Consider the following 15,289-nt stretch of genomic DNA (forward strand, 5'->3'; position numbering starts at 1 on the left):
AACCGTATCAGACCCAAATCAGACCCAGGAATTCAATGAGGGCCGTTAGCCAGACTACAGGTCTCCTTCCAGGTCAGCTCTTCAGGTCCCTCTATTTGCCGGTGTGCACATGTGCAAATATCTGTTTCTATGTAATGTTACCTCCTGTGTAGGTCCAGGTCACCACAAGGGTCCCCAGCCCTCCTGTGCCCCCAGGGTGGGATGGGGGTCTTTCCTTGGTTTGCCAAGGCCCTGGCCGCCTAAAGCAGGGAGCTCCTTAGAGCCAGTTCACAGGCAACCGAAGTGCACACAGGGAGCCGGGTGTGTGGGTTCAGACACACTGAGTCCCCAGGTGCAGACCAGACTAAGCAGCAGCCCAGGCAAAGAGGAAGGAAAGTGGTTTGGGAGCCAACCCCGGGGAGCGGGGGGAGAGGGAAGGGAGGGTTCTTGAGAGAGGGAGAGTGCACAGGCTGCCTCCTGAGTCACCGTGCCCTGCTCAGGCCCAGGGACAAATTGCAGTCATTAGGGAATTTAAGAGGCTGGGGAGGTGCTGTACTGAGGGCAGCATGCCCTACCCCAGGTTAGGAGGGGTCCCTTGGACCCAGAGCACCTCCTTGGGCTGTCTGGAGCCCTCCCCCACCTCACCGTTGTCTCCCTCCCTCTCTCTAGGTCACCATCTCTCACTCTGTCCCCGCCCCTCTGCCGAGTTGGGAGACACCGGTTCTCCACTCCTCCTTCTCCTCCCCACTGGGGTCCCTGTTCCCCAGACTTTCAGGACTGTGAGAACCACAAAGCCAGAAAGCCTAGGGGACAAGACAGTCCCAGGTGTCTCCTGCCCTTCCCCGCTCCACCCCCTGCCTCCCTCTTCCAGGCTGCTGTCACCTCCCATCTCTGCCTCCCTGTCTCCTCTGAGTGCGTCCCCACCACGTGCTGTGCCCTAGCTCCCTTGGTCACCCCCTCACCTGCCTGGTCCTGCATCGTCCTCCCCCTCCTCCAGCATTTCATCCTCCGGTCCTCCTGCTATTATTTTGTGTGTTTGGGGTGGGGGAGGGGTGGTGATCCTGCCTTCCTTCTCTCTCTTCACTCGGTTCTCTTTGTGTCTCTGTTCTGCCTTCAGTGTCTTCCTTGTCTTCCCTGTCTTCCTTGTCTTCCCTGTTTTTCTGTTTATTTCTTAGCTTTCCCACATTCCCTTCTCCATGAATCACTGTCTCTGTGCTGTGCCTGCCCCACTGTCTCCCCCCCCACCCCCACCTCCTCTGTCCCTTTGTCCACATTCATCTTCCTTCTCCTTCCCCATCTTTCCTTAGTCTCTCTCCCTCTGACACTTGTCTCTCGGGTCTGTGTTTCTCTGACTCTTTCTCTGGTTCTCCACCTTCTTATGTTACTTCTCTTACATTTCCCAGTCTTCTCTGTGTCTCTTTACCCCCAACCCTTACCAGCACCTTCCCCTGAGCCACCCACTCTGTCCACCCTGCCCTGGGGTCCCCCTCCCTCCCTGGGTTCCTCCCAGATTAAACACCTTCCCTGGGCGGGTTCTCATTAATGTGGTGGCTGCCTCTCTGACCAGAGAAGGGAGGGAGGAGATGGGACCAGGGAGTCTTGGAGTCCTGGAATGGGAAATGGGCAATAAAAAAAATGTCAGGAGAAGGGCGGGGGTGGGGGAGGCAGGGCCTGTTGCCCCGGCCAGGGATAAAAGGGCTCCACAGAGTGACAAGGAATCAAGGCACCACCCCCCTTCCTGCACACACAGAGACGCATCCACGTCTTGAAGGGTCTTGGTCTCTGTGTAAGGCCTTCACTGTCTCTGTCCCTCATCTCTGGGTCTCTTGCAGCCTCCTTCTCTCTCACTTTCTCTTTGCATTTGCCAGAACCTGACCTCCAGACCCCAGAATGCTCCTCCTGCTGACAGCACTCCAGATCATGGCTCTAGGTAAGACAGCAGTGAGATCCGGAGTATGGCAGTCCCCTAGGCATGCTGAGAAGAGATGGAAAGTGTTCCCTGGGACCCTGGGGTGCTCATGGATGACCTGATGAAAAGACAGGAGGGTGGTTTGGGGGTCATGACTGAGGGGCATGCAGAAGGGGCCTGAATTCTGAGTTGTGGAGATATCAGGATGCAGGAGTCGAAGGAGATGGGGAGGAATAAATGAGAAATTGTGGAGAAGTATCCAGTGCTGTCTAGGTTTTATTTAAAAAGGAGGGCTGCAAAACTAATGGAAAGATGGCGTGTTGGTGGTGGTGATTGTGGGCGTGATGGTAGGTGGTGTGGGTGTGTAGTGAGACAGTGGATCCTGGGGGTCCACACGAGTGTGAAGATTGGATAAAGGGCAGGGAGCTCCTTGAATGTGTTGGAGAAGAATTAATGGGAGGAATGGTGGTATCCTGTGAAAAGTGGTGGTAGAAAGTATTCATGGGAGAGTAGAGTCAAGGGTAGTAGATATGTCAGAGCCCTGGATGAGGCAGCCATGGGATCAAGTAATATACTATGGAGGTGACGGTGGGGGAGGGGTGGGTGTCAGAAAACTCCCTGATTGTGTTGGGGCAATAATGGAGGCAACATTGGGCATATCTCAGACTGGGTGGGACAAATAGAGGCAGGTGGTTTAGGGGTTAGGAAAAGAAAAGGGATTTGTGGGTCCCAGATGTCCTAGAGAGTTGGGGATGGAAAGCATTTGTTCATCTGCTTTCCCCACCACACCCCACCTCTGCCTGTTCCTAGCCATGGCACAGAGCCAAGAGGATAAGGACAAGATACTTGGTGGTTATACATGCATCCAGAACTCCCAGCCATGGCAGGCGGCCTTACTGGCAGGTCCCTTTCGTAGTTTCCTCTGTGGAGGGGTCCTGCTGTCAGGCCAATGGGTCATCACCGCTGCTCACTGTGCCCGCCCGTGAGTAACCCCCTCCCCTATTCCTGTGCAGGGTGAATTCTAGAGTCTAGAGTCCCAGAGCTCAGCTAAGAACCTAGAGCATTGTGTTGAACCTAATGTAGTAGCTGGATCCTGGTTTGGGGTCTAGATAAGAGCCTAGAATTACCAACACAGCTCAGAATATAGAATCCAACCATAAATCTTGAACTCGGCTTAGATTCTGAAAGCAGATTGACAGTTTAGAACCCATATGCCAGCTTAGAGTCCCACACAAAAATTAGAAGCTAACTTATCTGGAGATCCATCTAGAGGCCAAACTCTACATAGAGACCAAGATTAGGAGCCCATTCCAGATTGGTGGTTCAATTGAGGGCACAATCTACATTCAGAAACTCAGGACCCCTCTCAGAACACTGCCTAGAATCCAAAGCTTAGTCTAGAACCTGCAGTCCAGCCATAGATCCTGGACTCTGATTACAGCTAGAACATACAGCTCCGGGCTCTGGGCTGCGAGCACAGAGCCTCCGGGCTCTGGGCTCAGAGTGTAGGATAGACAGAACCAGAGCCCATTCTAGGTACAATATTTAATTCAGAGTCTAGTCTATAGCTCCTTTTTGAAAGGCCTAGAACCCAAACCTCAGCCCAGTGTCTAAATCCCAGAATGCAGACCATAATCTGAAGTCTCATAAAGAACTCAGAAGTCTAGACCAAACCCTAGAACCTAGATCCCTGACAAAAGCTCACCCAGTACCTATAAACACTAAGATATAATTCCATAAATTGAAGTTCATGTCAAACCTAAAGCCCAGAACTCAGCCCAGTGTCTAGAATGCAAAGTCCAGAGTGCAAGACAGCATCCAGAAACTTGGATCCAAGCAATAACCTGGAGCTCCATCTTGAACCCAGAGCTCAACCTGAGGTCAAGGCTCAGACCAGAGTCTAGAAGCAAGAGCCCAGACCATAACTGTAGTTCAATCTAAAACAGAGCCCACCCAAGAATCAAAAACTCAGACTGATGTTTAGGAAAGACAGAGCTCAAACCATCGTCTAAAACCCAGGCCATAAACCAGAGTTTAAGCAAGAACCCAGAACTCAACCTAGGAACTGAAGCTCATATCCATGTCCAGAATCCATAGTTCAGATCACAGTCCATTGCTCAATATAGAATTGAGCCTACCCTACAACTAAAAGCTCAAATAAACATCTAGAACCAAGACTCATACCACAATGCAGAGCTCAGAATAGAATCTGCAGTCTACCCTAACACCAAAAGCTCATACCCATATCTAAAACGCATGCCATGATCCAGACTCCATCTAGAGAACCCAAATTCTAGCTTCAACTCAAAAGTTCAAAATGTCTAGAACCCAGAAGCCAGGCTGGCACCAGGATGGAGCCTCTCAGGAGCCTCCTCCAGGATATCAATTCTGATTTAGAGCCTAGAGCCATAGCCCAGAGTCTCAGTTGGAACTCAGAGCCTAGAACCCAGCACTGAGCCAAGAACCCCCAATCATTACCTTACACCCAAGCCAGAAACCACAACGCAGCTCAAGACAGAAAGGGGTGGATGGTGGGATTGACCCAAGGGAGAGCCCAAGCTATGAGAAAGGGCACAGGAGTCCAGCTGATGTTCCAAAGTTGGTTAGACTTGTGGGAAATTCATCAGCAGGGAAGGGAAAGGGGCCAGAGGATGGGGAGTGGTCCCCAGGTCAGATCCTGAGCAGTGCTGCTTTTGGGGGTCATGGGCCAGGATCCTTCATGTAGCCCTGGGCAAGCACAACCTGAAGAATTGGGAGGCTACCCAGCAGGTGCTGCGTGTGGTTCGCCAGGTGCGACACCCCCAGTACAACTCCCGGACCCACAACAACGACCTGATGCTGCTGCGGCTGGAGCGGCCTGTTCGGCTGGGGAGGGCGGTGAAGCCCATTGCCGTGGCCAGTACCTGCATGAGCCCAGGGACCCCCTGTCTCGTGTCTGGCTGGGGCACCACATCTAGCCCCGTTGGTAAGTACTTCTATATCCTGGAAGTGAGGGGCTGGGGGACTGGACTTCTGGGTCTGAGGGAGGAGGAGGTAAACCCGACTCGTAACCCTTCAGTGTACCCCCAGCCAGGTACCCCAACTCCCTGCAATGCGTGAACATCAACATCTTCTCGGATCAAGAGTGTCAGGGGGCTTATCCCGGAGCCATCACTGCCGGCATGGTCTGTGCAGGTGTTCCCCAAGGAGGGAAGGACTCTTGTCAGGTGAGGTGCAGAAAGGAGAGCTGGAAGAAGGGGATTGTTTGGGGCTGGCACTTGGGTACCAAAGGATCTCAGGAGCATGAAAATCAGAGGAGGTATCCCCAGAAACTGAGAGAGATTGTAATAGTCCAGCTGCATCCTAGCTGTATACCCTTGGGTAACAGGCCTAATCCCTCTGTCAGACAGGGGTAGCTCCTCTTAGAGCACACGATGGAATCAGATGGTAGTTCATGGAAAGAGTTCAGGGTGGTGCCTGCACTTAGCTCTGATCACTGCTCTCATTGCTGTTATTATATTTGGTCACCTGCAAATCTGTGCTCAGCACCTCTAGAGACCTTAGTCCATCCCTGAGAGGTGACTCCAGAGACAGGGAGATGTAAAGAGGCACACACAGTTTTCTAGAGCAGCACAGTGAGCCCCAAGGGGAAGAGACAGAAGGAAGCGTGAAAAGGGAAGGCAGTGATATCTCCAGAGCCCTGTCCAGGGGTCTCAGCCCACCTCTTCCCCATCTCTGCCTCTTGAGTCCTCCACACCCACGGCTCTGGCCACCTGTCGTCCATGGGTGTCTCCATCTCGGCCTCTCCCCTTCAGGGCGACTCAGGGGGACCCCTGGTGTGCAAAGGACAGCTCCAGGGCCTCGTTTCCTGGGGGATGGAGCGTTGTGCCCTGCCCGGCTACCCTGGGGTCTACACCAACCTGTGCAAGTACCAGACCTGGATCCAGAAAACCATACGGAGAAGATGGTTGTTGGTATGACTTAACATCAGCTGCCCAGCTGTCTCCCCAGACCCTGCTCTCTCCACTCAAGACCCAGGAGTCCCAGCCCCCAGCCCCCCAGCCCTCCTCCTCCCTCAGACCCAGGAGTCTGGGCCCCCACCTTCTTGATGGGGACTCTTATTCACAACACCATTATTCAAGACCCTTCGGTACAGGGACAAGAGCATGAAAACACAAAACTGGCATCATACCCCAAAGAAGACCGTTTTCAAAGCTTAGTGTCTCTAAAAACTAGATAAATAATAATAAAAATGGAATAATCCTAAAGTCCATTCACCTGTTCATTTAATGCATCTGACAGATATGTACACACAAGTGGCTGAATGGGGTCCGTGTTGTTCCCTTGGAGTCACCCTCCATTCCCTACATCTGGTGTGGTAGAGGGAAATGCCCAGCCTCGCGGCATGACCCTGAACAAGACCGTCCCTCCCGAGGCTGGGTCCTGTGAGCAGGGACTGCTGAGGTCCAGGGCAGGGAGGGCAGAGACCCACCTTGTTTCTTGGAAAACCCTATGCAAATAAAAAGGTCCTCTTTCTCCTAATCAGATCTCAGGTGAGGAGAGTTGAGTTAATCACCTGCTGGAGTTCAAGTCCTGGCAGAGCTCTGCTCTCATTTTATTTCTTTATTTCTATCTGTCATCCCTGGCTCCAGTCCCCTCCCTCCCCACAGGCACCAACACAAATGGCCTTGAACACCATGAGTCCTTGCAAAACATGCCTGTCACAATGTGTTGCTTCTCATTTACATGAAGCCATTGTGTTATGGATCTCATTCTCTTTCTCACTTTCATTCATCAGACTATTTCTTGGAGGGGCGCCTGGGTGGCTCAGTCGGTTAAGCTCCTGACTTCGGCTCAGGTCATGATCTCACGGTTCATGAGTTTAAGCCCCATGTCAGGCTCTGTGCTATCAGCCTGGAGTCTGCTTCAGATCCTCTGTCTGCCCCTCCCCCACTCTTTCTCGCTCAAAAATAAATAAACGTTAAAAAAATTAAAAAAATAGAAGACTATGTATTGCCTACAACAGTGCACCAGGCATTGTTCTAGGTGCTGGAAGTTGAGCTGTGAACAAGCCAGATAAATCTAAATGCCTCCCCCAACAGAGCAGACACTCTGGCAGAAGGTGATAGACAAGAAACGACCAACATAATTTAAAAGTACAGTGGAGAGGCACTGGGCTTACTCAGTCGGTGAAGCATATGACTCTTGATCTTGGGGTTGTGGGTTTGAGCCCCACCTTAGGTGTAGAGATTAGTTAAACATAAAATCTTCGGGGCGCCTGGGTGGCGCAGTCGGCTAAGCGTCCGACTTCAGCCAGGTCACGATCTCGCGGTCCGTGAGTTCGAGCCCCGCGTCAGGCTCTGGGCTGATGGCTCGGAGCCTGGAGCCTGTTTCCGATTCTGTGTCTCCCTCTTTCTCTGCCCCTCCCCCGTTCATGCTCTGTCTCTCTCTGTCCCAAAAATAAATTAAAAAAAAAAAAAATCTTCAAGGGCTCCCTGGGTGACCAGTTGGTTAAGCTTTGGTTCAGGTCATGATCTCACAATTCATGAGTTCAAGCCCCACATCGGGCTCTGTGCTGACAGCTCAGAGCCTGGAGCCTGTTTCAGATTCTGTGTCTCCCTCTCTCTCTGCCCCCCTCCTGCTCACGCTCTGTCTCTCTCTCAAAAATAAACATTAAAAAATTTTTTTTTGAAAAATAAAATAATAAAAGTAAAGCAGAAAGCCCCTAAGAGTGAAAGGTCAGTAAACTTGAGCCAGGAGACCAGCCCAGTGTGTACCAGAGCCAGCTCAAACCAACTCATAAAAGCCAACTGGCCAGTTTTTAGGAATTTTGAGAGCCAGTTGGTAAACACAACCATTATTAAAAATTAAATTACATTGGGGTGCCTGGATGGCTCAGTCGGTTAAGCATCTGACTCTTTTTTTTTTTTTTAATGTTTATTTTTGAGAGAGAGAGCACAAGCAGGGGAGGACAAAGAGAGAGGGAGACACAGAATCTGAAGCAGGCTCCAGGCTCTGAACTGTCAGCACAGAGCTTGACTCAGGGCTCAAACTCATGAACTGCAAGCTTATGACCTGAGCCAAGGTGGGATGCTCAACCGACTGAGCCACCCAGGTACCCCAAGCATCCAACTCTTGATTTCAGCTCAGGTCATAATCTCACAGTCTGTGAGTTCGGAGCCCCGCGTCGGGGTCTGCACTGGCAGCTCATATCCTGCTTGGGATTCTTCCTCTCTCTCTCTGCCCCTCCCCTGCTTGCACTCTCTCTGTCTCTCAAAATAAATAAAAACTTTAAAAATATTAAATTACATAAACTTACAATTGAACGATGAATATTCAAAACAAGTTCAATTAATACTCAACATTCATCAATTCCTCATTATTTTCATGAGTATTTATATACTTTGAAGTTATATTTGTCTTATTGCCTTACATCTGTCACTGTGAGCTCTGCACATCTCTTTCTCACTCTGTGTCCTGTGAAATTGTCCTGGGAGGTTGATATCAGCCCAAGCAGGAATACTTGTGCCACAGAAATTGGCAAAAGCGGGGCACCTGGCTGGCTTAGTCACTTGAGTGTCCGACTCTTGATTTCAGCTCAGGTCATGGTCCCAGGGCTGTGGGATTGAGCCCCACATCAGGCTCACTGCTGGGCATGGATCTTGCTTTGATTCTCTCTCTCTCCACCCCCCCCCTTTTCTGTCTCTTAAAATTAAATAAATAAATAAACAAACAAACACATAAACAAACAAATTAAAAGAAATTGGCGAAAGCTTTTTTTTCTTGGAGAGCTTAAATCCTTACCCTGGAGAATTAACCCTTGGGAAATCCTTGGAGAGTTAAATCCTTACCAGTGCAGTGTGGGACATGTGAATGTCCCTAGGAATGACCTGATGATCCCAGCCTCTGTCTCCTCGTAGTTCTGCACTGGGACACTGCAGAGCTCAGAGTGGAAGGCAATGTGGCCTTACCAGTGTTCACGTGCTCTGCTGTGAGGGACAACATAGGATCTGACAGTTCTCAGGTGCTGGGTCTGGGAACCGCATGACTACAGAAATTCCAAAGATTGTTGGGACATGGAGGCTGCACCTTGTGTCCAGGTGACACAGACACACTTTGGCTCACATATGCAACAGCCATACAAGCTCTGTGGAGCAAAGGGGACAAGAGCAGCTGTGTACTAAGGTACCTTCAGGCCCCTGGTGAGATGATGATACAGCCATGCTGTAATTCTTGGCCTGTATCCTTCTATAACGCTAAATAAAAGTTGGGGTTTTTTAAATTTTTTTAAATGTTTATTTATTTTTGACAGAGAGAGAGACAGAGCATGAGCAGGGGAGGGGCAGAGAGAGAGAGAGAGAGAGACACAGAATCTGAAGCAGGCTCCGGGCTCTGAGCTGTCAGCACAGAGTCCGACGCGGGGCTCGAACTCACAGACTGCGAGATCATGACCTGAGCCAAAGTCGGACACGCAACTGACTGAGCCACCCAGGCACCCCAAAATAAAAGTAGTTTAGATCAAAGATTACTTTAATCTGATTTCCAAACTTATACTCCCTGCTGTGATGGTTCAGTACTGCATTTTATTGTTTCGCAGGTGCACATTCCTTCACATGTTTAACAATTCTGAAGTGGGAATCATCTTACAACCAGTAGTGTCTTAGCATTGTATCATGATTTAATCGACATCGTCTTTCTCTATTTCAGAGGTATGCAAAGTAATAGTGCAAATACAATCATCAACATCTTAAATTGGATGAAGTAGGGTACACGGAAGGTGGGTGTAGGTGAGGAGTCAGGTTGAGGTACTTTTTTTTAAGTAGGTTCTATGTCCAACATGGGGCTTGATCTCAAGACCCTGAGATCAAGGGTCACATGCTTTACCGACTGAGCCAACCAAGTGCCCCAGGGTTGAGGCATTAAATAGGTGATCTTATTCCACCAAACACTGTGTTAATCATCTGTTCGTGTTGCTGTTTGTTCATCTAGTTTATTGCCTCTAACTGCCACAGAGTCTTCTCCACCTGTGCAGTCCAGTATGGCAGCCATTAGCCACATGTGGTCATTTAATTTTTAAATTAAAATGAGCTAAATTCAATACACGTTAAGATTCCACTCATTAGCTGCTCTTGCCACATTTCTGGTGCTCAGTAACCTGGTGGCTAATGGCTGCCATAATTGGGCAGCTCAGATAAATAGAATATTTCCATCATCACAAGAAGGTCTATTGGAGAGCACCACTTGCTTCTCAAAGTGCGGTCCAGGAAACAGCAGCATCAGAATTACCTGGAGCTTTTGTGATGTCAGAGTCTTGGGCCCCAGTCCAGACCAAATGAACCAGAATCTGCATTTTAACAGGATCCCCAGGGACAGAATGCATCTGAAAGCTTGAGAAGCACCATGGCATGCACACAACATGTTTAAAATTTTTTTTAATATTTATTTATTTTTAAGAGACAGAGACGGAGTGCTAGTGGGGAAGGGGCAGAGAGAGAGATTGAGAGAGAGAGAGAGAGACAGACAGAGAGAGAGAGAGAGAGAGAGAGATACAGAATCCAAAGCAAGCTCCAGGCTCTGAGCTGTCAGCAGAGTCTGACCTGGGATTTGAACCCACCAGCCGTGAAATCATGACCTGAGCCTGAGCCAAAGTCGGACACTTAACTGACTGAGCCACTCAGGAGCCCCAAAAGGCCTACTCTTAATCAATGTCACCAGGTACTAGCAGGTTTTTGTCCAGATAGAAGGATCCTTATCTCCCTACACCCTCAGCAGTGCCTGCATTTCGTTCGTTAGTCCAGCAAAGATTCATTGAATTTTATTATACCCCAGGTACTGTTTTAAAACAAAACAGATAAACACCTCTGCCCCCAGGGAACTCACTTCTAAAAGAGAGGCAGACAGGAAATAAATAAATGAATAAGTAAATACATAAAGCATTACAGATGGGAGTGAGTGCCTTGGATAAAAGTAAAGCAGAATAAGGGGATAGAAAATGTCAGAGGAGGGTTACGATTTTCAGGAGGTGTTACACAACGAAGGGTTAACTCAACAGGCCTGAGTTGTCCACAACCTGCACAGAAAGAAAGGCTTGCAAGCCTCTTGGTGGCTCAGTCGGTTAAGTATCTCACACTTGATTTCGGCTCAGGTCACGATCTCTCGGTTTGTGGGTTCAAGCCCTGCATGGGGCTCTGCACTGACAGTGCAGAGCCTGCTTGGGATTCTGTCTCCCTCTCTCTCTGTCCCTCCCCTGCTCTCTGTCTCTCAAAAATAAATAAACCAAAAACAAATTTTTTTAATTTACAAAAAAAAGAAAGTTTTGCCTTAGTGTGTTATTTTGCCTGGTAACGGTGTCTTTGTTTACCTGGGGGCCTTGGTTGTGCCAGATAGTCTATCCTAATAAAAATGACAAGGTAGAGGGTATCTCAGTGGTTCAGTCGATTAAGCATCTGACTCTTGATTTCAGCTCAGGTCATGATCTCACGGCTTCGTGGGTTAGAGCCCAAGGCTTCGTGGGCTCTTCGCTGACAGCATGGAGCCTGCTTGGGATTCCCTCTCTTCTTCTCTCTGCCCCTCCCCCACCTGTGCTGTCTGTCTCTCTCAAAATAAATAAATAAACTTTAAAAAAAAAAACTAAAAAAAAAAAAAACCCGACATGGTAGAGGCCTTGGGGCAGTTTGACCTCTGCAGGGGCTGGAGACTAAGGTCAGCTATGCAAGCAGAAGGCCATGTGCCCATGTGACTGACCCCAAATAAAAGCCCTGGACACAAGGGGCGCCTGGGTGGCTCGGTCGGTGAAGCGTCCGACTTCGGTTCGGGTCATGATCTCACGGTCCATGAGTTCGGGCCCCCCATCGGGCTCTGTGCTGACAGCTCGGAGCCTGGAGCCTGTATCGGATTCTGTGTCTCCCTCTCTCTCTGCCCCTCCCCTGTTCATGCTCTGTCTCTCTCTGTCTCAAAAATAAATAAACGTTAAAAAAAAAAAAAAAAAAAGCCCTGGATACCAAAGCTTAGGGGAGCTTCTGTGGTTAACAGTACTCTGTATGTGCTGTCACACATTGCTGCTGGGAGAAACAGGCAGTGTCTGCACAGCTCCACTGAGAGAAGATGTCCAGAAGCTTGTGCCTGGGCCTCTCCTGGACTCCCTTGTGCACCATTTCCCCCTGCTTATTTTATGCTACACTTTTACTTGTAATAAACTGAAACCACAGTATAGCAGCTTCCTTGGGTTCTGTGAGTCCTTCTAGTCATTCGTTGAAACTGTCCTGGGAATTCCCAACTATGGTGGTCAGGAAAGTCTTCAAAGAGAGAATGAAAAGAATCGATGAGACCAGACATCTGGCTTGGAAAAGTCCTCCTGTTGGGGGAACAGCAGGTTCTGAGCGTGAGCCTGGCATCAGAAGGGTGGGAAAGAGGGGAGGGTCAATGATGTCAGAGGACCACTGGGGCCAGATGGTGTAGAGGCTTGTCAGCCACCATAAGGACATGGGACATTCACTCTGAGTGAGCTGGGGGCATTGCAGGGTTTTGAGAAGAGGAGTGATCTGTTCCGACTTACGTTTTCTTAAAAGGTCACTCTGGCTGCCACATCAAAAACAGAGTGAAGGTGGACAGTCCAGAAACAGGGAGACCAGGTAGAAAATTTGCAATAACCCCGGGTGAGAGATGATGGCAGCTGGGAGGTGCCAGGTGGCAATGGTGGAAGGTGTTGAGAAACGGTCAGATCGGGGATCTATTTCGAAGGCAGAGCCGACAAGGTTTGGTAATAAAATGGACATGGGATGTGGGAGCAGGAATCCAAAAGAGAGATGAAGGTTTTTTCACTGCTGAGGACTGGAAGGAAGGAGAGACCACCAGTGGAGAAGATCAAGACTCTGCGAGAGGAGCCTGTTTGGACCTGGAGAGCTGCTGAGAGCCCGGGGTTTGGTTTTGGACATGCAGATGTGGGGCAGGCAGTTGGATGTCAAGTTGAGAGTTCAGGAGAAACATCTGGCTGGAGACGTAAATTTGGGAGTCGTCAGCAGGTAGATGGCACGTAAAGCCACGAGGCCAGATGAGATCACCGAGGGAGTGAGTGTAGACTGAGGAGAGGACAGAACCAAGTGCCCAGCCCTGAGGTGCTCCGCCATGTAGAGACGGGCCAGGAGAAACCAGCACCAGACACGGATGAGGAGCAGCCAGTGAACAATGAGGAAGACCAGGAGAGTATAGTGTCCCAGAAGCCAAGGAAAAAACAAAATCTCTGAAGGAACAGTGATCCGCTTGTTAAACGCTGCTGATAGCTCAAGTAAGATGGGTTCAGCAACACTGAAGTTTTTGGTGCCATGGAGCGGGCTTGAGAGAGACTAGGAGGACAGGAGTTGCAGACAGTGAGTGTAGCCAACTTTTTAGGAGAAACTGCAGTCAAGGGGAGAAAAAAAAAATGGGCCAAAAAAAAAAAAATTGGGGCCAGAATGCTCAAGGAGAGCATGAAGGTTTGAGAGGTTTGGTTTTTGTTCCAATTCTTTTAATGGAACATGGGAGCAACTGTATGTAATATGTTTGTATGTTCATGGAGAAGGAAAAAAATTGATGCAGGCAAGGGAGCAGAGAAATGCTGGCTGCACAATGTTCCCAGGGAGGTGAGAAGGGACGGGAGGTGAGAAGGGACTTGTGCCTCCACCCCAGGCACAAGTGGAGGGGTCCGTCTTAGCGGGAGGTGCAGGCTGTTCACCTACAGAAATAGGAGAGGAGGCAGAGGATGTGGGCGCAGACACAGGTAGGTGGCAGGAGTGACCTTTTTAGTTTTTGCTATTCTGATGGGTGAAAAGTGGTTTGCTGTTGCTGCACGGCAAAGATGATGACTGGGACCGACATCCTTAACAACACGTACCCAGATACAGAGAATAATTTGTGCGTCTCGACATTTTTTTTTAAAGTTTATTGATCTATTGAGAAAGAGAGAGTGTGTGAGCGAGCGTGCACAAGCACGGTGGCCGGGGAGGGCAGAGATAAAGGGAAGAGAGAGAATCCCAAGCAGGCTCTGCATTATCAGCGCAAAGCCCAATGTGGGGCTCGAACTCATGAACCACGAGATCATGACCTGAGTTGAGATTAAGGGTCAGACGCTGAACCCACTGAGCCACCCAGGTGCCCCTCCATCTCGATGCCTTTGTTTCTCTCTCTGTCTCTGCATTTCCTCTGTTCTCTCCTACCCACCCTGTCTTTCTATCTCTGTGTATTTATCCCTTTGTATCTTTCTCTGTCTCCCCCTCCCTTCATGTTTGCATTGGGGCCTCTCCTCTGAGCCTGGGTGTGGGGCCAACTTTCTCATCCCAGCCAGCCAGCACTTCCAACCAGAACTTCCAGTCCTTGCTTGACAAAGAACCCCATTTTGAAGCCAAGCTAGGGTGGGGCTTCTGGAAACCTCAGGCTACCTCCATTTCCAGCTTTACTTAATTAACAAGCACATTTGTGTCCCTTGGTCTCTGTCGGGCTCTCATCTAAGCAACCTTCAAATATTAACTCATTTAACCCTCCTCTATGAGGTATGTGCTGTTGATAGCACCATTTTGCAAATGGGGACAATGAGTGGCCATGTCGCTTGGCCACTTGGACTCACATCATTTGTGTCTCAACTCTGAACCACTAAGGCCACTGTCTCTTTTTCTAGTCCTTTCTCCAGCCCTGCCCTCTGACAGGGAAAAGACCCTGATTTATGAGACAGTACAGCTGGATTTGGTCTAGTTCTGGGACTTTCAGCAGCTCACTGCCCTCCATGGGCTCCAGTTGCCTTATTGATCATGTGAGGGGATGGAATGCACCCAACTCTTGGTGGGTCTATGACTTCACTTCAACATGAGTCAGCAACCTAAGTCCTGGCCAATCATAAACCCTAATATCAGCATTGACCTGGTACTCACCCCTAAGCAAATACCAAAGCCAGCCACCCCTACTCCAGGACCGAGCCCTTCCCAAGTGAGAAAGCCTTTTCTGGAAGTGTGGACCCAGGCCACAAGAGGGCATAGGTACCCGGACTTCCCACACAAGAGTGTCAGTCACCTCACTTAACCTGCATCCTCCTTCCTCCCGCATCCTCCCTCCACCCAACCTGAACCCAACACTACTCCAAAAGAGTGAACTCAGGACCCACTCTGGGTCCAGCCTTGTGAGGTAAGGGAATTTCAAGGTGGGGAAAGACAATACTTTTTCTGTCACCTTGAGAGAAGCTCACAGCTATGAGCCGGTCCATTCCCATCAAAACCCTACTAAGGGGAGCTTGGGTGGCTCAGTCGGGTAAGCATCCGACTTCGGCTCAGGTCATGATCCCATGGTTCGTGAGTTCGAGCTCTGCGTCGGGCTCTGTGCTGACAGCTCAGAGCCTGGAGCCTGCTTCAGATTCTGTGTCTCCCCCTCTTTGCACCCCTCCCCCACTCATGCTCTGTC

At 49.7% G+C, this 15,289-nt stretch overlaps 1 protein-coding gene across 1 annotated transcript; it reads left to right on the plus strand.

The window, feature by feature from the left end:
* The first annotated feature begins 1,111 nt into the window (after window positions 1-1,111).
* KLK14 (kallikrein related peptidase 14) lies at window positions 1,112-5,977 on the plus strand. The gene is made up of 6 exons (XM_058708496.1): window positions 1,112-1,765; window positions 1,848-1,909; window positions 2,699-2,870; window positions 4,600-4,853; window positions 4,958-5,094; window positions 5,683-5,977. Exons 2-6 carry the CDS (start codon window positions 1,870-1,872, stop codon window positions 5,845-5,847), a joined length of 768 nt encoding a protein of 255 aa, XP_058564479.1. The 5' UTR covers window positions 1,112-1,765; window positions 1,848-1,869; the 3' UTR covers window positions 5,848-5,977.
* Window positions 5,978-15,289: the final 9,312 nt, after the last annotated feature.

This window comes from Neofelis nebulosa, chromosome 17 (genome assembly GCF_028018385.1).
Source record: "Neofelis nebulosa isolate mNeoNeb1 chromosome 17, mNeoNeb1.pri, whole genome shotgun sequence".
Classification (NCBI taxonomy): domain Eukaryota; kingdom Metazoa; phylum Chordata; class Mammalia; order Carnivora; family Felidae; genus Neofelis; species Neofelis nebulosa.

Coding starts and splice junctions, on each gene's coding strand:
- KLK14 (XM_058708496.1), top strand. CDS start 1,870: ATGCTCCTCCTGCTGACAGCACTCCAGATCATGGCTCTAG. Junction 2,871..4,599: donor GCTGCTCACTGTGCCCGCCC/GTGAGTAACCCC, acceptor GTCATGGGCCAG/GATCCTTCATGTAGCCCTGG. Junction 4,854..4,957: donor CACCACATCTAGCCCCGTTG/GTAAGTACTTCT, acceptor GTGTACCCCCAG/CCAGGTACCCCAACTCCCTG.